The sequence below is a fragment of the Micromys minutus genome, assembly GCF_963924665.1.
Source record: "Micromys minutus genome assembly, chromosome: 10".
NCBI classification, from domain to species: Eukaryota; Metazoa; Chordata; class Mammalia; order Rodentia; family Muridae; genus Micromys; species Micromys minutus.
Genome location: NC_137979.1, coordinates 62,921,703 through 62,944,192, shown reverse-complemented (window position 1 = coordinate 62,944,192; position 22,490 = coordinate 62,921,703). Strand labels below are relative to the sequence as shown.

At 43.3% G+C, this 22,490-nt stretch overlaps 1 protein-coding gene across 2 annotated transcripts in view; it reads right to left on the bottom strand.

Annotated features, from left to right (window-relative positions):
- TNRC6C (trinucleotide repeat containing adaptor 6C) overlaps nt 1-22,490 on the bottom strand; it is a 92,017-nt gene that overhangs the window by 51,071 nt on the left and 18,456 nt on the right. For both annotated transcript variants that reach the window (XM_080924356.1, XM_080924357.1), the window contains exons 2-3: nt 3,276-3,375; nt 2,341-2,362 (exon numbers count right to left, since the gene is read on the bottom strand). In XM_080924356.1, the coding sequence (XP_080780482.1) occupies nt 2,341-2,362; nt 3,276-3,338 (85 nt within the window). In that variant the 5' untranslated portion in view covers nt 3,339-3,375. The remainder of the gene's footprint in view (nt 1-2,340; nt 2,363-3,275; nt 3,376-22,490) is intronic.

Below are 22,490 nucleotides of genomic sequence, written 5' to 3'. Positions count from 1 at the left end.
GTGCTGGACAGTTTTATGTCAACTTGACATAGGCTAAAGTCATCTGAGAGGAGGAATCTCAATAAAGAAAATTCCCCATAAGATCAGGCTGCAGTTAAGAGTGTAGAGCACACTCTTCAGTAGTGACTGATGAGGGAGTGCTTAGACCATTGTGGGTGCACTCCTGGGCTGGTGATTCGGGGTTCTGTTAGAAAGCAGTCTGAGTGCATCATGGGGAACAAGCCAATAAGCAGCACCCTGCCATGGCCTCTGCTTCAGATCCTGTGTCCAGGTTCCTGCCCTGTTTGTTTGAGTTCCTAAATTGACTTCCTTCAATGATGAACAATGATATGAAAGCAACATAAACCTTTCCTCTCCGTCTTACTTTTTGGTCACGGTGTCTCATCAAGGCAATAAAAACCCTGACGAAGGCAAACACCATTAACTATCAGGAATCATAACAAGGCCCAAAACACATGCTGGTGGAAGGTGGAATTGTAAAACAGTACAATCACTTTGGAAATCACTTTGCGGCCTCTAGAGAAAATTATTATAGCTATTTTCTTCTATGTATTTACTCAAGAAAATCCAGGTATACACCATTCTAAGACCTGGACACGAATGCTCACAAAAGTTTGAGGAAAAAAAAAAATCAAATGCCCAGGAATGGGTGAATGGATGTGCAAGCTAGTGGCAGGCATGAACAATGGAACAGTGCCCAGCAAGAGAAAGGGAGGAAGCAGTGGTACACACATGGATCAATCCCCATGTGTTCTGCTGAGCAAGACAATGGTATATGAGTCCATTCATCACACATTATGCGAGAGAGTTACTTCTTCAGCAGAAGCAGGCCAATGTCTGCTCGGGACAGATGACTGAGGAAGAGACCAAAGAAATGGGGGTGAAGAGGAATAGAGAAATTCTTGGAGATTGCTTGGTGTTACTTTGATGGTATTGATGGTTTCACAAGGACATTCCAACATGTGGCAAACTGTTCTCTTTTAATATGTTCAATTTATTGCATTTCAATTATAACTCAATAAAGCTATGGCACATATGGGCGTACACACACACAAACACACACACACACACACACACACACACACACACACACACAGTCAAAGTTCTTGATGTGACTTTAGTAATAAGGACCAAGGACTGACACGCAGGTCAAAAGCCATAGTTTCACCAGCGATGCATTTACTAATAATAAAACCAAGAACTTAATCTAAGTCCTGCTCAATTATGAGTTCAAATTCCACACATAATTTTGACTTTAAAACTACAAGATACCAACTAGACGTGAAGTATTAGCACAGACCGCAGCTGACAGAACTTAAAAAAAAATCCTTACAATGCAAGCATCTACATGTGTCCAAGGGAAGACAAAAAGAAGTAACAGTCAGGTACAGCAACCCTTCACTGGACATGAGCTATACTCTAGCTGCTACCCCTTCCTGTGTGAGCTCATTTGTCTTTACGGCAACTCAACCAGGCAATAACAATCCACCTCTTTCCCATTTTAAAGATATGATACCTGAAGATAACAGAAGCACCTTGTCAAGAGGGAACAGAGCTGGTCTCTGTGACCCTCAAGTGTGTGCTTCTCCAACTATAAGTCCCTATGGTGTCAGCTATGAAGTGGGGGCCTGGAGTGAAGCTTCCCTGAGCTTAGCATGCCTGAGCCATATACACTGAGAGCTGCCTGTACTTCTACCAACAGGCAAGCAACCTTGGGGAAGAAAGAAGCCCCTGACCTGTCAGTAAGACAGAAGCAAGCTATGCTGCAGAAGTAGCTGGCAGTAAGGACTTTCAACCTTTACAAATATTCAGCTTTCTTTGGGTCTTCATATTCCTGAATTTGATCCTTATTTCGTGGGAATCAAATCAAAAGGAAATTTTAAAATGTTGTTTAAAACACAACATTTTTAGGCAGTTTTATATGAACCTAATGACAATGAAATAAATAAATTATATATATGTATATATCAGTCATAAATGAAGAGCCAATGTACACTAAATGTTGTAAAGGCAAAGACAGTTAGAGCCTTTTTTTTTATCCACCAATTATCAGTTAAAGTCACCTTCAAGGCTTGATACTCTTGCAAAGGACCCGAGTTCAATTTTGAGTACCCACATGGTTGCTCACAACTATCTTAATTCTAGTTCTAAGAGATCCAAGGCTCTTTTCTGGCCTTTGTGGATATTATACACACTCAGTGCACAGACAAACATGCAGGCAAAATACCCATCAGCATAAAACAATTTTACAAAGGTCACACCATTGCAAAGTTTGAAACTACTATAAAAAGTATGCCCCTCACAAAATATATTATTAAAAAAACAAACAAATAAACTTACCTTTGGTTTTTTGATCAGCAGCCTGAAAAAAAGATCAGAAACTTTTTAGAAACTATTATACGTAATGTCCACACTGATAAAGGTTGATAAGCAGACTTTTAATCATTTTAGGTTTTTTTTTTTTCTTAGTTTCTTTGAGTCATGGAACCTTGACTGTACTGGAATTCACTAGGCACAGACCAGGTTGGCCTCAAACTTCTAGAGATCTGCCTGCCTCTTTTTTCCCCCCTTTATTTTAATTTGGGAAGGGGAGCAAGTGGAGCAAGTATGAGTATTGGAACTACGACTTTTAATTCTTAAAAATTTAAAAGCAAGCCTTTTATTCTGCGAATTTTCTACTAAGAAAAATCCTGCTCTGACCACATGACAGTGCTGCGTTAGTTACTGGAAACATCTGTGAACACAACCTGAACTCCCTATGTGCCAGTCCAGAAGGGATCCTTCCAACCTCAAGGTTATTTTACATGCAACAAAATAAAAATGTGACTATAAGGTTTAAAAAACTCTAAAAAACAGACCCCCCCCCCCACCCAGCTGAGGACCAAACCCAGGGCTTCCTCTACCACTGAGCTAAATCCCCAGATTCTTTAAAAAGACTGTTTTCAACTGTTGAGTCATCTCTCCAGAATGGTTTATAGAACTTAGACTACAAAGAATTATTTCTAGCTTTTCTAATACTGTCAGTTTCCTGGTTCTCTGTGACCTCTCAGATAGGGCTGTTGTGGGCTGGCCACAGTCCACTCTCAGGAGGCAGCATGAATGTTCTTTACACATTAACTCTACAGCCCTGGACACACAGCTTCAGCACACCTGGCTCTGTCGCTGGCACTCTGTACTCACTTCACTGGCCAAGTATCTATACTTATTAAGGTCATGAGGTAGCTGTTAATGCAGACACGACATGGAAGGACATGGAAAAAGGAATTCTAGCAAACCTTTTTCTGAGCACCTTCCTTCTTTTTCTTGTCTTCCTGCTTTTTCTTTTTCTTTTCTTCCATCAAACGTTCCTCTTCTTGTGTTTCCTGTTCTTTTACCCTATTAAATATTTAAGAAGCAGTGTTGGTATGGTGACTACTTCAAAGCCAATGGAGAAGTAAAAAACAACAGGACTGGTAGCACAGGTGTAATCCCAGCTGTTTGGGAGGCTGAGGCAGGAGAATCACAAGTTTAAGGATGGAGTGGCCCACGGGTTAAATCCGAGACCAATCTGTATGTTCTGTATGTAGGAGGTGCTGCTACTTGCATGTGAAAGACTCTGGGTTTGAAACTCAACACTCAAGACACAGCATAGGGTTATTATTTGTACAGAAAGTCTCGAGATAGACCAAGTCATAAATAGGATAGCGCCGTGTTGAGAGGGTGTCAGAAATGGAGGTTCACCTCCACTACTATAGCAGTTGCCCTGCCTTTTGTCAAGTGGCTTAGCTGTCTCATTTGTTCTGCTCACAATGGTAGAAAAATAGATTAGTGTGGGGCTTTGTTTGGCGGTCTACAGAGTAAGGTACAATCAAAGTGTTGTCTCAGAGACTGCCACCACTGGGTGTTACCTACTAGAAATGAACATTTGTTATTTCTATCTACCTTACCCAACAAATCGGGCTCTTTGGAGGTGATTCCCATGTATGCTCCAATTTTGTGTTTGTTTGACAGAAGGACTATCTTTTTATATAGAACCCTGTTCAGCTGGAGAGCTAATACAAGATACACAACATGAAGAATTCTGCTTTAAAAAGTCAAGACAGCCAGTAGCTAGGCTACAGAGCTATAGCTAGCCCAAGTGGTGTGTGTCAGTGGTCACTGTCTATCTACTAATAGCTCCATACTCTCCGAATAACACAGGCTCTGGCCCCGCTTCTTTCGGTCAGCTCCGTGGGGAACTGCAGGAAGAAGGGCCTCTGACACCTGATACTGTGCACTGTAAGGCCAGCATGTGGGTATGAAGCCCTGATGGTGGCTACAGACCTAAGCTTAACACAGGCAACTTTAACTCTGGCAGTCTAGCATCCCATCCAATGGCACTCTTAACACTGAACTAATGCCACTCCTCCTCCTACTAGCCACCTAGCCATTTGTCTCTCATGGGACTCCTGATAAAGTAGCCCTCCTGACACAAACACTGAACTCCTGCCTGCTGTACCAATAGCGCACACACATACCTAGCCATCAATATGCCCAGGGCTCCCCGTTGTGACTGGCTTGCATCTTGCGTGTGCTCTAGTTGAAGAACAGGTAGCTAGCTTAAAGTGCTTCCTGATGTTCATTCAGCAAATCTGTGCACTGCTCTTTGAGTGTGCCAGCTTTCCAGTGGGGCCACCCTTAGCCTGGGCTTTATCAGCATAGGATTCATGCCACTTTCTATAGTTAATTCTTCGTTCGTTTGTTTGTTGTGACTGGGTCTCAGTATGTGGACCTGGCTGGCCTGGAATTCAGTATATAGACCAGACTGGCCTCAGACTCAGAGATTTTCCTTGCCTCTTCTTACTCCTGAGCACTAGAATAAAAGGCATGTGTCACCATGCCCAGTTTACAGTTAATCCTATTATCATGACTTATTCCTTGAATGAAATATACCCATTGATAAGGCTTTTATGTCCCTACCGAACCCAGACTAATACAGGTGGCCAGAAATATTCCACACCTACACTAGAAGAATAATGTGCCCCAAAGCCTCAGCCAAGCATCACTCACCCATGCATAGATGTTGCTTTGTATTCAATAATTTTATACTTATCAGTGTATTTTACATGCAACTATCCATATAAAGAATTTCAAACTAGAGGCAGATTGTTCATAACAAAATATTATCATAATAAAACCAATTTAAATAGATATGATGGGGTTATTTGTGAATATTCTTCCTTCAAAACAGCGACTACTCAGTCTGTAGCTTCTGATCAGAATTATCTTGAGAAGCCTAAAAACTTCCAAAACCAAGACTGCTGCAAGCATCTGGAGGACATCTTTGTGGGTGGGACTTGGCATTAGCGGTGTTTAAAGCTTTCAGGTGGCTCCAGACTCTCTACACATTATGGACTTTGAAAATTACTATTCCAGACCTTAGAGACAGTCTCCAGGAATGTTGTCATGGTCAAAGTTGTGTCCACACTGAGCCATTTGCATGCACAGAACTAGCTGCAAGCACTTCTGATGTGACCTCTATGTTGCAACCAAGCAGCTTCAGTCACTCTTCTCGAAAAAAACCATTTCAGCAGTGGCTGCCAGCTGCAGTCAGGCTTTCTTAATCTACAGCACAGAGACCTTAAATTACCCTCAGAAAGGAAATGTAAGAAGGCAGGTAGGGAGGTAGGGGCTTGTTATGGTTACAAAGGTATTCAACTGGAGGAGGAATAAAATGTCTTCAGTTTAATTCTATTCATCTGCAAATTAAAGTAACTAAGGCCAGCTACTCTTCAGCTCCTTGTTTACATGACAAAGCACCCCAGCAGCAAACATTCCTACTCCCCAACTCTTACCGTACATCTGCCACTTTTCATTATTAATTTAAAAACCAACATCTAATCACGGTTTTATAACAGCACATGCCTGTGGTAAATAGCACAAAGATGAGAGCAAAGACTCCTTCCCTGTGCCAACTGCATCATCTTAGAGGAAAGTAAGCTCAAAGATTCGTGGGTATCCAAGAATATACTCTTTAAGGGACTGGGGGCAAAGCACTTGCTCCAGCACACCTATGGCCCTGGGTCACCCCCCTCCAAAATACAAAGCTGCAGCGGCTCTAGCTGGTGTCTGGGTGGTGTACACATGCAAATCCCAGGAAGCAGGAGTGCCTTGGAATTGAATCAAACCAAAAAATTCTTCATGTGTGTTTTGTTCTTTCTTTTCTTTCTTCTCTTCTCCCTCTCTCCTTGAGATAAGAGTATCTCTGTGTAACAGCTCTGGCAGTCCTGGAATGGCTCTTCAGACCAATCTGGCCTTGAACTCACAAAGGCCCGCTGCCTACTGAGCACCACCACTGCCCTGCCATATGCTTTTTTAAAAGCAACAAATGAGGTGTACTTATTATATCCCCCTTCATCTGTGTTACTGATTCACACCAGTGGATACGGGACTTGTTTCTTTTTTGGTTTTGTAATGGCGGCTGGGACCTGTGGAAGTGCTTTCCCAATGAAGGTGTTACAGCTCTAAAGGGAAAGACATCCTAGCAGTGGAGAGCCAAGGAATTCCATAAAGTCACACCACACAACAAACCTCACACTGGAGACTTGGTGGGAGAGACCTAAGAGGGTGGCTGCCCCTAACAGGGCAAGAAGCAGCAGGGAACTGACCAGAAGTCAGGCTTTACATAGGATTTCTTGGGGGAGGGGGACTCCTCAAGGGGAGGTTTCAAGGTGGTGACTTCTAGGGTGGAATCTGATCTTTTACCTTGTAGCCTGGCTCTGTGGTTTCTTCCAACAGGCAAACAACATCTGGCACTGGAGGTCACATTTTAACTTTTTTGTAGAACCTTTTCTTCATTCCTTAGAGGCAGGGTCTCACTATGAAGTCCCCTGCCTAGCCTGGAGCTCCCTCTGTATGTAGATCAGACCAGGCTTGAACTCAGAGAATCACCTGCTTCTGCTTCCCAAGCACTAGGATGGAAGATGTACACCACCAGGCTCAACTGCTGTTTGAAATCTTTTATTTTTTAATGATTTTTAAAATTTGTATGTGTATTAGTGTTTTGCCAGTCTGTTTGAGGGTGTCAAAACTCCTGGAGCTGAAATAGCAGACAGCTGTGAGCTGTTATGTGGGTGCTGGGAATTGAACCTGGATCCACAGAAAGAACAGACAGTACTCAAAACAGATTAGCCATCTCTGGTTTGAAGTTTTTAATTCTTCCTGTGTGTGGTTGCATTTTATACTTCTCTCCTCACCTAAAGTTTAAAACAAACAAAAACCAGGGCCCCATGTATCTAGGCCGGCACTGTGTTGAACCATATGTAGCAGAGAATGACCATCAACTCCTGATCCAGGTACATTTACCTCCCAAGTGCTGCTATTTCCAGAGTTTTCTGTCTAGTTCCTTTCGGCTGGGAGCTGTCCTTGCTAGAACATGACAGGTATACTAGTTTTAAAAAATTAAAACTTCTGCTGAAGTGTATGCTGCAGTTTTAAGTATGTATAGCCCAGGTCTATCTGTGCAGTCCACAAGCCTCAGCCCCACCGAGTAAGTATAGTTTCCCCCCTTACTGAAGACCAGTCTTTCTGCAGTAGACAAAGGTTTACTACAGAGATCCACAACTGGCCACATGCAGAGACAGTGACAGTGGAGTGCCCAGTCCCAGTGGACAGACCTGCAGCACAACCGCAACTCCTAAGCTCCGGGAGCATCATGGAAAGGGGAGCAGACTGGGACACCTGCAGCTAGTGCTGCTTAGTCATGACAGGAAACGCACTCTGGACTCTCAACATCATCCACTGCCTGAACAAGACCAGCACACATGCCAACACGGACACGGGAAACTACACAAGGTTCTACCCCTAAATGAAGGGCTACAGACGGTCAACGGTCGCTCAGAGAGGGAGACTCACTTTCCTCCATGGACAAACTCACATAAACTGTCCAATTCCAGGAGGTCAACCCTGAACACATATACAAACTGGCAATGCTGAATGAACTCAGCAGATTGCATGAAGGTGTGTATAATGTGGGTATATACACACACATATATAGGGATATATATGTAACAGTAATAATTAAACATTTGGGAAGGAGAGAGCATGGAAGAATTAGAGGAAGGTGAGCATGATGCAGATGCAGTGCTCATGTATAATGTTCTCAAAACAAATGTAAAAAGCTAACACAGGACACTGGGGCAGAAAGACTTGCAGGTCAGTTTGCTCAAATAAGTGACATATTCTTTATCATTAAAATAAAAAAAATTTACTGCAACAATGTCTTAGTGTTATTATTCCCAGTGCCATATAACTAGCATGCTTCCTCTTTCAAAACAGAAACTGCCCATTTCTCTTGTCTTCCTGCCTCTCCATTCCTCTTCTGTGGATCTGACGACACTAACCAGCTCACTCGGTTGTGGTCCAAACCCTCCCATGGCCTCAGCAATGCTGGGCACACTCTCATAGGTCACTGGCATTTTGTGCATCTTCCCAGGAGTCTATGGTCACTCTTTGTCAAGGTCTACATTCAACTTCTATTTTCAAACATTTAAATAAGAAATATTCATTCTGTGTCTATTCTGCCTGCATGTGTGTATTTGCACCATTTGCATACATAAGCTAGTGGAGGTCACAAGAGGTATGTCTCATGCCCAGGAACTGGGGTTACAGGTAGTTGTGAGCCACTGTGTGAGATGCTGAGCTGAACCCAGGTCCTCTCTAAGAACAAGTGTCCTAAACAGCTGAGCTTTATCCCAGACCTCTGACTCATTCATTCATTCATTGTGAGTTGATTCAGACTGACAGGGAGGGAAGAGGACACAGACAGATCATAAGGAACCACTGACATCTTTACTGTTCACTTCAATGTCTGAATTCAGTTATTCCATGACTTGCCCTCTTGCAACTGTCATCTCATTTTGCTGGAAAATAAGTGTCTCTTTAAGAAGCCTGGCACGGTGGCGCAGGCCTTTAATACCTGCATAGGCAGGGTTAGGGTCAGGGACAGAAGCAGGCAGTTCTCTGTAAGTTTCAGGCCACCCTGGTCTATATCATGAATTTGGGGATGGCAAGAGCTACATAGTGAAATCCTGTCAGATCAGGGTTGGGGTGGGGAGAAAGGGGATGGAGAGATGGCTCACTAGTTAAAAGCACTAACTGTCCTTGCAATGGCTCAGGTCTGATTCCCAGTATCCATCACTACATAACTTTGTGTAACTACCACCAGGCAATCTGATACTTCTGGTCTCTGCTGTCACTGCATGTACATGGTACACAGTACAGGCAAAACACCTATACACATTTAAAAAAAAGGTGAAAGAAAAATTTTAATAAGGAAAAGAGAAAGGGTTGCAGAAGTGAATTTCTTGAAACTGTGCAAGTTTCCTTCTCGTTAAACTGGTGGCTGACATGCCAGTCTGAGAAGTGGTTTGAAGGCACCATGCGGCTGCATTTCAGCACACCATCCTTGTCAGAAGGACCATGCCACTAAGTACTAAATTCTTTTCAGGTCACATGCCTTTTCCCCCCAGTAGAGCCATATGTTTATGAGTATGTATCTCAGTGAGGTTTTGGGCCACCATTCATGCTTAGTGTTTGGCTTATAGATTTTTCAAGCCAGTAAATCTACTTTCAGTTCTTTGCTTAGGTACCTTTCCCTCCCTCCTGACTGCCTGTTTATACAACCTTGTCACTGTTGTAGAGATGGAAAGCCTGCTCTATTTCAGCTAGAAATGAAAGCCAGTCTCTGTTACCTACAGAATCATGTTTCTCTGTCTGTTCTGTTCTTCCCTTAATCATCCCTAATCGGAGGAGCTTTGTGTCCATGGATTCCTGTCTTAGATCAGCCAAGGAGCTGTCTACCATGCAGCATCAAACTCCTGGTTATTGTGCATGTGATCTTGCATTAGGTACTAGATCTTAGCCACCCAGACAGCCTTCTGCTGGAGTTGTCCCGGACAATCCTGGATCCTGACCCTAACTTTCTGTCCTTATTCCTCCTATTTCTGCTATATCTGTTCTTGACCCTCACTGAAACTTCTATTCTCTGAGTCTTCCATGCCCTGACAACCTGTTGTCATTACTTGCCTTCTTAAAGAGATGAAAATCTCAGGACCATCTCACAGGATGACTGATAAAAAACATGCTATTTGTTAGGGAAGGCAGCAGACTTAAGGAGGGAGGACTGATTCATTCAACACACAATTCCAGCCAATAGCTTTCTTTGCATGTCCTCTGAAATCACAGCATAAGGCAGAGGACACACATCTAAAGGACACCAGCAAGCTGCTGTCATCAGCACTGCTCTTCACCACAGTAAGGGGTGACTGAGAATGCATCTGGATGCAGGCCTTCAGAACAGCTAGGGGAACTTTATGTTCCTGGCTTTAAAATAGCTTCTTCTGTCTTCTGGGCTGTTGGTACCCTGGTGGCAGACTCCTCTTCTGCTTCTCTGGCCTCCAGAAAAATCTAGAACCATTTAAAGCTTTTTTGTCTCACCTCCCACTTCTGGTATCTAATCAAAGCTAATGCTTACAAAGGACAGGCTCTTCTAAGAGTACACATTTTTTCTGATCAAGTAATAATTAGTTAAGTTACTATCTCTCTTGTGGGGAAAGATTTCTGGACTTTTGGGACAGTTGTAAAAAGCCAGCACCTACTGATTACATGAGAAGTAAGTCAGTGTTCTTTTTGTAATGTGTGTGGGCTCATGTTTGTGTGTAGATGCACATGTGCATGTGTGTACACATTTCGAGAGGCTGAAGATGAAGGTCTTCTCCATTTTCTATATTGAAGCAAGGTTCTGGCTGAACCTGGAGCTCACTGCTTTGGCTAGTCTGGCTATCCAGATTGCTCTTGTTTCAGAAATTTTCTGTTGCCCTCTCTCTCCTGTATTAGAATTACAGGCAGGTCTCTGTCCGCTTCCTGCACTGAGCGATCTCCAAAGTCTTAGAATTTCATTTATTTATGGAAACTTGCTATGGAGACCAGGCTAGCCTTGAACTCAGGGATCAAAAGTAGTCTGCTTCCACCTCCCTAGTACAAGGATGAAAGGCATGAGCCACCATGCCTAGCTTTTTTTTCCTGGAGTTTCTAATTTCTGTGACTTTGACTCATTCTTTTTACTCTGTCCATATCTTTCATCCTCTTGTATACTTTCCGCACCTCCAGACAGCCCATGCCAACTACAAAGTCTCTATATATCTGTGTTTCCCACAAAGGGTGCTATTTAATTGTTGTTTTGTAAAGCTGAGACCCTGCCACATATTTCGTTTTGCATCTTGCTTTTCTTATTGTACTCCTATGATGAAGGAATCCCCCACCCCCAGCTGACAACCCATCTCTTCTGACTCCTCTCCTAACACTCAGTCATTCCTCCATTCATACTCGCTCACTGCTCACTTTATTTTCAGCTTACTGTTACTACAAAGAAGCTCCCGCTCTCCCGCCCAGCTTCTGTTAAAGAAAACAGGCTTGCTTTGATTGGCAGTGCAGCTTCTGTTTCTGTAGCAGTGGGAACTGAGGAAGGAGGATGTGATATGAGCTCTAAGGTGGGAGCAGGCTGGACATGAAGCGCTTGTGAGACGTTTTTGCTGGGAGGGAATGGGGTGGGAGTGTCTGGTGAGCTAGTTTTCTAATACACTTGTTTCTTTTGTTTTCAAACTCTTGTTAGTTGATTATTCCTTGTATTTATAAAACAGGAATCAATAAAAGGACTGGGGCTTGTCTGTGCCTCTGGGGACTAGTTACCTGAAATCAAAACTGTTTCTCATCCTGAGTTTCCTCTGCAAGAAACACAGGACTCCACAATCTAGGTTAACCTGGCTCTGCTCCCAGCTCTTCTCCTCAAAGCACTATCCAGCTCACTCTTTAGCGACAAAGGGCACAGGCTGCTACCATCATTTAGAAAATCTGGCTAATTGAGGAAGATTTTCCTTGCAGTGTTGGTAAGTTAGTTAGGAAGGACTGGTAAATGTTATCAAACAAACTAAAAGAAGGAAGGGGGGGACACAGTATCTTGTCCAATCATCACAGATATTTTAAGCCTTACTTTATTCAACTTCTGCTACCTGCTGTACTCGAAAAGTATGTGCTGGAATCTTGAGGGCTGGACAACAGAGCAGGGCAAAGACCTTAAGGGGAACTGGATTGGAAAGGCGCAGCATGGTCTGAGTACCATTTAGTACTTGATCCTGGAGTAAGTGCTTAGAACTCTTTGGGTCACCTTGAAGGACACATATCAACAGTGGGGGCCCATGCACTGAGTGATTCTGAAGGACAGGACATGAAGTGGAGAAGCATGCCCTCTGAGGATTAAAGGGTAACAAGTTGACAGACCTCTCCACTGTGAGAGGGACAACCTGTGACTCACCTCTAACCATCAAAAGACCACACTTCCTATGTCACTTCCATAACATACTATGTGACAGACACTTTGCTCTCCCTATTGGTTATGGGGCTTTGAAGTCACAACTTACTGTAAATCTTATTACAGTACTAGTGGAACTGAGTTTTGTCCATCCAAGGCCTGTGGAAGACTGAGGACTGACTCTTCCCCAAAAGAGCCTTCAGGGAAAAGCCCAACCCTACCCTGATGGTAACCCCCTAATCTCAGAAGGTGTGAAACAGTAAACAGGTAAACCAAGCTCACAACCTGTTACAAAAAATACAATGTTAGTACTTCTGATGCTGACCAAAAAGGGACAGCACCCACTATAGACTCTCTTGCTGACTTACAATGACACTAGACATAGGGCAATGAAATACAGAATACAAGCATGAGTTAGCACAATTAATGTGGACTCTCTGAATAGCAGCTGAGATTTAGGAACTCAACTTGTGTGAAGGCGGCTTTCTCGTCTCCTCTCAAGTTTTGACCAGGGTCTAGTTGCCCTCAGAGTTGTGTTGTGGTAAAGCCCAGGCAGCTAAAATGGACAGAAACCAGTTTTCTCAGTAGAAGGGGCTCCCAGGAACTAGTTGGGATGGTGTGTACCTGGGAGGAATCGGCCAGGGAGAGAGATTCTCCCAGCTCTGGTCCCACTGCACAGAGCAGACACAAACAGCAAAGTGTGAGATGTGCAGTGTAAGGTCAACACCCTCCAAGGGTCACACCACTCTCAGTGCCGTATCAGCCAGCCCTAGCTAGACCAGAGGCCAGGAGTGCAGGGCTGACCCAGGAGCCTATGCCCACAGAATGGAATGTCTGGAGACAACTATGACTTTTACTTTGGAACATGGAGAGGAGTCAGAAATCTGAACAGTGGCCTCCGGCTTTCTGAAGAAACCCTGGCTTGCTGCCATTTGGTGTTAAGATGGCTTCAGAGCCAAGATTCACTTGTTAAGATTTACCACAATGGCCCAAACAAAGCAAGATGGATCCCAGCAGCAACTCTCGGTTTATCTGACTTTAGAAATAATGCCTCCTGCTGCCTATCTTAGACACAAGCCTTTCTGAGGCTTGTCTCCTGGACACCGATTGGTCCCACAGGACTCCTGTGTTCTAGGTGATCTGCTGTATCACTTTTTTTTTTTTTAAACCACAGATCTGTCTTTCAGTTTTGCAGGCTTTCCTCTGTAAACTATGGTCGATCACCTATCACACCCTTTCCTTCCGCACTGGTAACTGCACCTCAATTTCCTGTAGAGAGAGGCTTACATTCAAAGTCCTTGAAGGGCAGTTGCTTCGGGAAAGCATTTTGTGTGTGGCTAATGTGCAGGCAGCACATCACCTGGACTGCAGTGCTTCGACTCAGGGAAGGCTTGACACAGTGAATATCTAGAACTACCGACTGGAAGCTCTGCTCTCAGCCAGAGATCCCAAAAATGAAGGCAACACGGAGGAAGAGAAACCAAGAAGCAAAAGGTTGAACTCTGCCTGCAGGGGCATGCATGGCCTAAGTCCAGAGAACTCAGTCTTGAGCCTAGTGCACAAAGTCTGCTCTCTAAGCTAGAAGAAAGCTTGAGCTACACCAGGCTGTTAAGGTGGCAAGAGAGGTAGCAGTCTGCAGGGAACACATCTGCACTGTTAGCTGTCCCCTGCCGACTAGGGGTAGTGTTGTTCAGGTTCTCTGGGTTGTTGCTGTTTTCTTATCTGGGTAACCTCTAACCAAAGTTTGTTTTTGTTTTTCCCTAAATTACTGTTATTTTCTATCACATGTAACTTATGAATCCTAAAGAAGATCAGAGAGCTCCTGTCTCTGCCTCCTAAGTGATTGTGCATAGCACACAATATTGGTAATATAAGAGAAATCCCAACTAATTTTTGAGACCCAGTAGCACCTGCTGGCTCATCTTGCTACAGCGTTCAGTTATTAACAATGACAGGGTCTCACTGCTTGCTGGGCAATCTGACAACATGTACTAAATCCCCACGACCGGCACTTCCTGCTGTTGAGGTGGAAACTAGCTGGTTATTCATTTACTACCCTACTGCACTAACTTCTGCCTCTGGACCTGTGCAATTTAACTACTTTCCCTCACCAGCTGGCAGAGGGCGCTGGAGAGACACAGAGGGGCAAATTTACAACTCCCAGCTGGGTGCTCCAAGGCAGCTCCTGCAAGCACACACTGTGGGGCTCATATGAACTGCTTTCATAGTGAACTGTAACTTTCTGGCAGGTTGAGTCCACATGGCAGACAGACACCTCAGTGACCTTTTGCCAGCTCTTCTCAGTGATGTGGCCTCTTACAGGGGCTCATCTTCCCACTCTAACCCTTGCTACACTGACTCTCAGGCTTGTTCACACATTACATGTTTGTTTTCTCTTAACTGATAGAGAAACCTTCAAATGACAGCTTATTTCAAAGCCTGCCAATAAACCGGAAAGTTTAAAAATACTATCACACCAATAAACAAATTCACAGATGTGTTTAAACGATGGATAAATTAAGTCAGAGTATAAAACTATAAACTGAATTTAACTATCAACACATAAAACTGGAATCTCAGACCAGCAGGCAGAGTGTAAGCAGCACCACGTCATTACCAGAACTCCTGGTACACAGGTGGCCTCAGGAAGGGCTCTCCCTTCACCACTGTGAAAGAAAAAGGACCAAGCCCAGTGCCACAGCCTCGGGCCAGTCACTGAAGTGATGAAGCAACCCTGCAGCAAGCCATCAACATGGCATCTCCAGGGGACATGCCTACTCAAAGTCCCTGCAACTCTGTGAACAAGAAAGGCTGTTCACACACATTCAGCTTCAGAAGTCATTAAGCTAACTTTTGCTCAAGCTGGGTTCTAATTTGGGAGAGGCAGGAAGGGGGCAGACAAGACCTGGTTAGAAATAGCTTGATGACAATATATGCAAAGGAAAAAATCAAATATAAAAAGAGGTGATAATATCCTCCAACCTGTCCCTTCATCTACAAACATTTAAAGCTAAGGGCTTGCCTTAAAAATAAGCAAAGTTATATGCTCCAGCACAGCTGATAGATATTTGCCCAATTTCTATAATAAAACTTAGCAATAGAAAAGCTTTCTTTGACCTTTAGCACTTTATAACCCTGGGTATGGCAGCACATGCCTAGAATCCCAGTAATTGTAACTACAGTTAAAATAAAACATTATCAAACACACTTACTGGTAGTTTCCATAGATAACATGTAATGTAAAAACTATATTTCAGAAAATATTTGAAAAATCCTAAAGTATTTTTTAAATTTTATTTTCAATTCCACATCAGATTTAGGTCAGAGAGAAAATGAAGTTTAAATATCAATCTAGAGCAGTGATTCTCAACCTGTGGATCGAGACCCCTTTGGGGTTCAAGTGACCCTATCACAGGGGTCATATATCAGATGTCCTGCATGCATACCAAATAATTTACATTATGATTCATAACAGTAGCAAAATTACAGTTATGAAATAGCAATGAAAATAATTTTATGGTTGGGGGATCACCATAACATGGGGAGCTGTATTAAAAAGTCACAGCATCAGGAAAGTTGAGAACCACTGGCCTCAAGAAATTAGCAAAATTAAATTTGGCCTTTAATCATTTGCTTACAAATACAAAGCCATCTACTCTTTACTGGACCAAACAGACAAGACAGAGACCCTCCCACTTTGTACAGAGTTTCCTGCTCCTCAATATCTCAGTATCTTTCATCACCCAACAAATCAAATGTCTATCAACAGTCTTGCTTTAAAGCGACAACTTTAATACTGGATGGAATATGGGAACCTACAAGGACCCTGTGACTTGACACCAACACAAAAAAGCAAATGTTCCCTGTTACAAGCTGCTCACATCATGTCCACAAGGAAGCAATGACTACACTTGAGCTGCTCATTCCCCTTCTCCAGCAGCACACAGTGATCAAAGCCTAAGTGCAGTTAAGAAGTTTAAACTGTCGTTGTGATTGAAATGTCCTAAGTGGCCCTGTGTAAGAGATGAGCTTTAGGAAAGTCCAGACAAAAGTATAATCTCTGTAGATGCAAGATGTTACTCTCCTGGAGAGGGAGACATGTATCAGACACAAGCATGAACAGGAATCGTCCTAGTCAGGGTTTCTGTTCCTACACAAAAACATGACCAAGAAGCAAGTTGGGGAGGAAAGGGTTTATTCAGCTTACACTTCCACATTGCTGTTCATCACCAAAGGAAGTCAGGACTGGAACTCAAGCAGGTCAGGAAGCCGGAGCTGATGCAGAGGCCATGGAGGGATGTTACTGACTTGCTTCCCCTGGCTTGCTCAGCCTGCTTTCTTATAGAACCCAGGTCCACCAGCCCAGGGATGGCACCACCCACAATGGCCTGGGCCCTCCCCCCTTGATCACTAGTTGAGAAAATGCCTTACAGCTGGATCTCATGGAGGCATTTCCTCAACTGAGGCTCCTTTCTCTGTGGTAACTCCAGCTTGTGTCAAGTTGACACAAAACTAGTCAGTACAGGAGTCAAATTTCAGGTTTCTCACATAGATATCCAGGATTTTCAAAACCCTTAAAACATAACAGTCTTCCCCGAACTGGTTTGGATTGCACACAGCACCCAGGGCCTCAGATCCTGCTGGTCAGTAACAGCACTGTGCCCAGCTCCAGCCATGCAGTTCCACACTCCCTAGTGCCCACAGATCCACGATCCCTAGTGCCCACACAGTTCCACACTCCCTAGTGCCCACACAGTTCCACACTCCCTAGTGCCCACACAGTTCCACACTCCCTAGTGCCCACACAGTTTTACACTCCCTAGTGTCCACACAGCTCCACACTCCCTAGTGCTACTGTGTTAAAGAAACAGATGCCAAAAACCAGGAATGCTGCCGTCTCTGTGGGAAGAACTCCAGTGGAAGCAGCTTCTAGAGGTGCAAAGATGGTCCTCAGGCTGACTGGCAGAGACCGCCTTTGTCAGCAAAGCCATTCAACAATGGGGTCCTGCATGAGAACTTAATGTTCTAGATCTATACAGCTTCATGTCTCTGAGGTAAAGTATAAAAACTTGGGCTGAAGCCGTACCTCAGTTGGTTAGAATGCAGTTGCCTAGAATGCAGAAAGCCCCAGGGTGAATTGCTAGCACTTTATAATCCTGGATATGGCAGCACATGCCTATAATCCCAGAACCTCAGAGGTAGAGAGAGAGGAGAATTTAAAAAAAAGAAAGAAAGAAATCAAAGTTGTCCTTTGCTACATACATAGTGAGTCCAAGGCCTGTCTGGAGTATATGATTATGTCTAGAGAAAAAAATTATGAAAAATGTCCTGGGCCAGCAGATGGCTCAGCAGGTGACAAGTGGACTACTGCAAAGTACATGACCACATTCAGTCCCAGAAACTCACCTGGTGGAGGAAGGGAACTGACTCTTGAAAGCCAAACCATCCTCTGACCTCCACCTACATGCTGTAGTATGCCCAGACACATACAAAATACATTAAAACACAATTACATTTTTCCTCAAAAAATGTCATTCCCTCACTGTTATTTCTCTCCACCCATGTGGACCATTAAACAAGTTTAAATCTGAAGCACCCAACAAGCGAGGTGCAAAACCACGGGGAATGGTGTGAGCCCACTGAGAAGTCGGTCCCAGTGTGTAAACTGTGCACTAGGTATGACTGAATACAATGCTAATTATTACTGAATCTTGAGCTCTACAAATAGCTGGACAAGCTCAAAACAAAGCAAAGGCTGTGGTGGGCAGTGACAGTGGATACGGGACATACAGGCTCAACGATACAGTGAGAGAATGAACAGCTGTTAGATACTTCTACCTGGCATGGGGTGACAGACACAGACACAGACACAGACACAGGAGACCACCACCCTAACTTACATTCTCAAGAATGCTATGGTCACTGGGCTGGAGAGAAGGCTCAGTGATTAAGAACATGTGCTGTTCTTACAGAGGACAGAGGTTCAGTTCCCAGCAACTACCTCAGGAGGCTCACAGATGCTTGTAATGCTAGCTACAGGGGCACCTGCACTCAAACATATAACTAAAGATACAAATTAAGTGTCTTTATGTTATTTATTATTTTTATGTATGTGGGTACTTTGTGTGTATGTGTGTCTGTGCACTTCATTACTGCAGTACCCACAGAGGCCAGAAGAGGGTATCAAATTTCTTAGGACTGGAGTTTAAAGGTGGTTCTAAACAGTCATATGGGTGCTTAGAATCAAACCTGGGTCCTTGGGAAGAACAAACACACAGATACAGTCTGTCTGTCTGTCTCCCTTTTTCTCTCTCTGTCTGTCTTCTGAGACAGAATCTCACTAACTAACCTGGCTAGTCTAGAACTTGCTATGTAGACCAGGTCGACCTCAAACTCACAGACACAAATCTGTCTGCCTCTGCTTTCTAAGTACTGGAATTTAAGATGTACACACCACATTAGACTTAAAATTTTCTTTTTCTTCAGAGACAATGCTTCATTTGCTTTAGGGAATATTTTAAAAACAAAAAACAAAGCCTATGACTGTCACAATTTTCATGTAAATGCTCCTAACCACACCTCACAAATTCAATGATTAAAGATGACACAGAATTTTTATGGATGCTCTACAGTGTACTCAGACCCCTGGTCTGGTCTGTGTTTCTGTTCCACACGGTCTCTACCAGCACTCAAAGTGGAGCCTCTTCTGTGCTTTCATCATTGTCTCAAGGGATGCCTCAGAGATGACACCTGAAGGGCTCAGCAGCACATTCAACTGCTGTTATAAAGTACTGGTCACATTAATAATGCTTTTCCTAGCTAAGCACCAATGTGCTTATTTCAAAACTTCCTCACATATACACAATATAATTCATCTTTGCTAATTCTGATAGAAAAACTATCTCAATGGCTTTACTTCACAATTTGTGATTATGAATGGCATACCTCCTGTATTTGCTATTAATTTCCTGAGAGCTTCTCTTCTTTTTAACTCTGTATCTTTGGCTACCACAGACCATGTAGACCCTACCATGGCCTGTTGATTTTTTCTTCATCAATTTCTATGGGTTTATATATGTATTAAGAATTCACCTGTAGTGGGTTTGACCTAATGCTTCTTGTAGCCTAATGTTAATTTGGTAATTTGGGTTCCCCAAACCACTAACATGAATGTCTGCACATAGGTTCTGGGAGCCTGCCCTCAGTTGGTTCTGATTAGTAAATAAAGTTGCTGGCAGCCAATGACTGAGCAGGGCAGACTGCGGTGTGACCTGGGCTTGGGACCAGAAAGGAGAGACCGGTCCCACTGATAGCATCAAAGGTAGGAGCCTGCATGCCTGAGAAGAGTGGAGGACAGAGAGGTATGGCTCCCAGGTTTAGGAGTCAGGAGAACACGGCCCAAAGAGCAGCCCAGTTGGGCAGCCCTCTTGGTCCATAGCAGCCGAGACAGAACACAGAATTCAGTAAGTTGTAACTCGGAACAATCAGTGAGAAGTAGATTCTATTAGTAGTGGAGGTTAGGCAATAGCCCTACTATTGTATTGATTAAGGTATATCAAAATATAAAGATTGTGTGTGTCTTTCATTTGGGAACACAAACCACTGAGGTGGGTATCGAACCCACAGTGGGATTTATGAATTTAAAAGAATTGCTACAGGCTGGAGAGATGGCTCAGTGGTTAGAGCACTGACTGTTCTTCCAGAGGTCCTGAGTTCAATTCCCAGCAACCATATGGTGGCTCACAACCAGAAGAGAGTGACAGTATACTCACATACATAAATAAATCTTAAAAACAAAAAAAAAAAAGTATTGCTACATTTTCTGCATTTTATATTTACTTTTTATTTTCTTTACCTTTAGAAGTTTAAAATTCTTGACACTGGGCTCTACATTTCTTTCTTAAGCAGTTGAGAGCAATGGACATCACTTAGTGTCCAGGACTATAAATCCTTTCTCCATGCATCGTAGACTCTCCTCTACTGAACCTATGCGGCACTCGAACCTCTGCTAACCCTGCACACCTCTGTGGCAGCTGCACTAACGTTCCAGTTTCATAAAATTGCAGTTACTGCTATTACTTCCCTTTTAAAAATTCTTTATTCTTTCATCCTTTCAAGCGAAATTTACAATCATTTTGTTATATTTTGAAGAGAAAAATATTATGTAGGGCTGGATCAGCAAATAAATGTCCTTGTTACTTAAACCTGAGTTCAATCAGGAAAACATACAGTGAAAGAAGAGAAACAACTTCCAAAAGTTGTCTTCTGACTGACTCACTCACACACACCTGCTTTCTTGTACACATAATACATTTTAAATGTTGTAGATAATTTTTTACATTATGAATTGAACCAGGTGCAGTGGCACATGCCTTCAGTCCTAACCCTCAGGAGACAGAGGCAGGTATGCCTCTGATTTCATCACTAGCTTGGTCTACAGAGAGTTCTGCACCAATAAAGGCTACCTAATGAGACCCAATCTCAAAACAAATAAATGAGCTGGGCAGTGGTGATGCATGCCTTTGATCCCAGCACTTGGGAGGCAGAGGCATGCAGTTCCTTCTGATTTGAGGGCCGGCCTGGTCTACAGAGTTCCAGGACAGCCAGGGATACAGAGAAACCCTGTCTCAAAAACATCCCCCCCCCCCCGCAAAAAAAAAAAAAAAAAAAAAAAAAAAAACAATAAATGAAATGAATGGATGAATTGAATGAACAAACAAAATTAATAATCGGAATCCTTTAGCTGTCTTCAGACACACTAGAAGAGGGCATCAGATTTCATTACAGATGGTTGTGAGCCACCATATGGTTGCTAGGATTTGAACTCAGGACCTCTGGAAAAGCAGTCAGTGCTCTTAACCACTGAGTCTTCTCTCCCGCCCCATCTTTTCAGCTCTAAGTTGTGGTTACTTGCTATACTACAACAGAAAACCAACACAATTGCCTCATTTACATGCCCTGGACTTGAAGGCATTGCTGAGGCCTAAGTAGAAACACTGTTCAGGAGTCTTGTCTTGTTTTTTGAGACAGGGTCTCACTGTGTAGCTCCTGGCTATCGCACACACACACAGCTGGTCTCAAACTGAGATCCTCTTGCTAGGATTAAAGGCATGCATCACCACACCCAGTCCTGTTCAGGAGTTTTAATTCAGAACAGCCAGGAGTCAGACATTATCCCAGTAATTACAGCTCAGTAGATTTACTAAAAAGATTTGTTAACGATTCAAAAGTGGATATACTTTAAGGGGGCTAAAGAAGATCTGAAGGGTCAGATATTTACTACCTACAAGATGAACACTTGTCTATAAACCAGGAAAGGGCTAAGAACTGCAAAGAACATCTCTCCTTCTTCAGGGCTGAAAAGGATGTGCCCAAGAGAGCACATAGCTCTCTACAGTGAGCCAGTGATGAAGCATTCCAGCTGAGGGTTCGGGTCTGAGTTGGAACGGCCTGCTCTGTAGATCTAGATATAGGCCAGCCAGGGATTACATAGTATGACCCTGTCTGAAAAATAAGACAAGACTCCCCAACATAAGAGCTTTCTAGGTAGGCAGAGACTTCATGGATGGGGCTGCTCTGTAAGTGCCAGAATGAGTACCCCACAAACTCCATTAAGTATACTGAAAACAGGACTGAATTTGTGCCCAGGAGGACACAGAACATACTCCTTCCTCCTTTGACACTGGTGACTTGTAGGAAAGGAGGAGTCTGTAACAGCTTAAGCTGATCGTCTTGCTCCTTCTACACTTGCCCTAGCTAGTCTGTTTTTTTCTCTTTTCTCGATCTTCTCAACAGTTACTATTATTCCAGTCTCCTCTCTCCACCATTAGCTTGATAGCCAATAAATGTTCTTTCTGGCTTTTCTCAAACTTGAAGCTCCATTTAAAAAATCATGGCCTGTAGAAAATCTTCCTTTTCATTTCCTATGAGTATGGTACATGGCTTCTACCATTCCAGATGCAAGGAAGTTAATCTATCATAGACAACAGATGACTTAGCACAGAGCTTTTAGTCATCACGGAACGGGTAGTTTAAATAATAACATGTCTGTTTTAGAGGTAGAGGTGACCAAGATCAAGGCAAACATGACTGGACTATGGTAAGGGGTCTCTTCATGGCTTTCAGATGTGCTCACAGGCAGAGAATGGAGAGAAAGAAGCAAGTT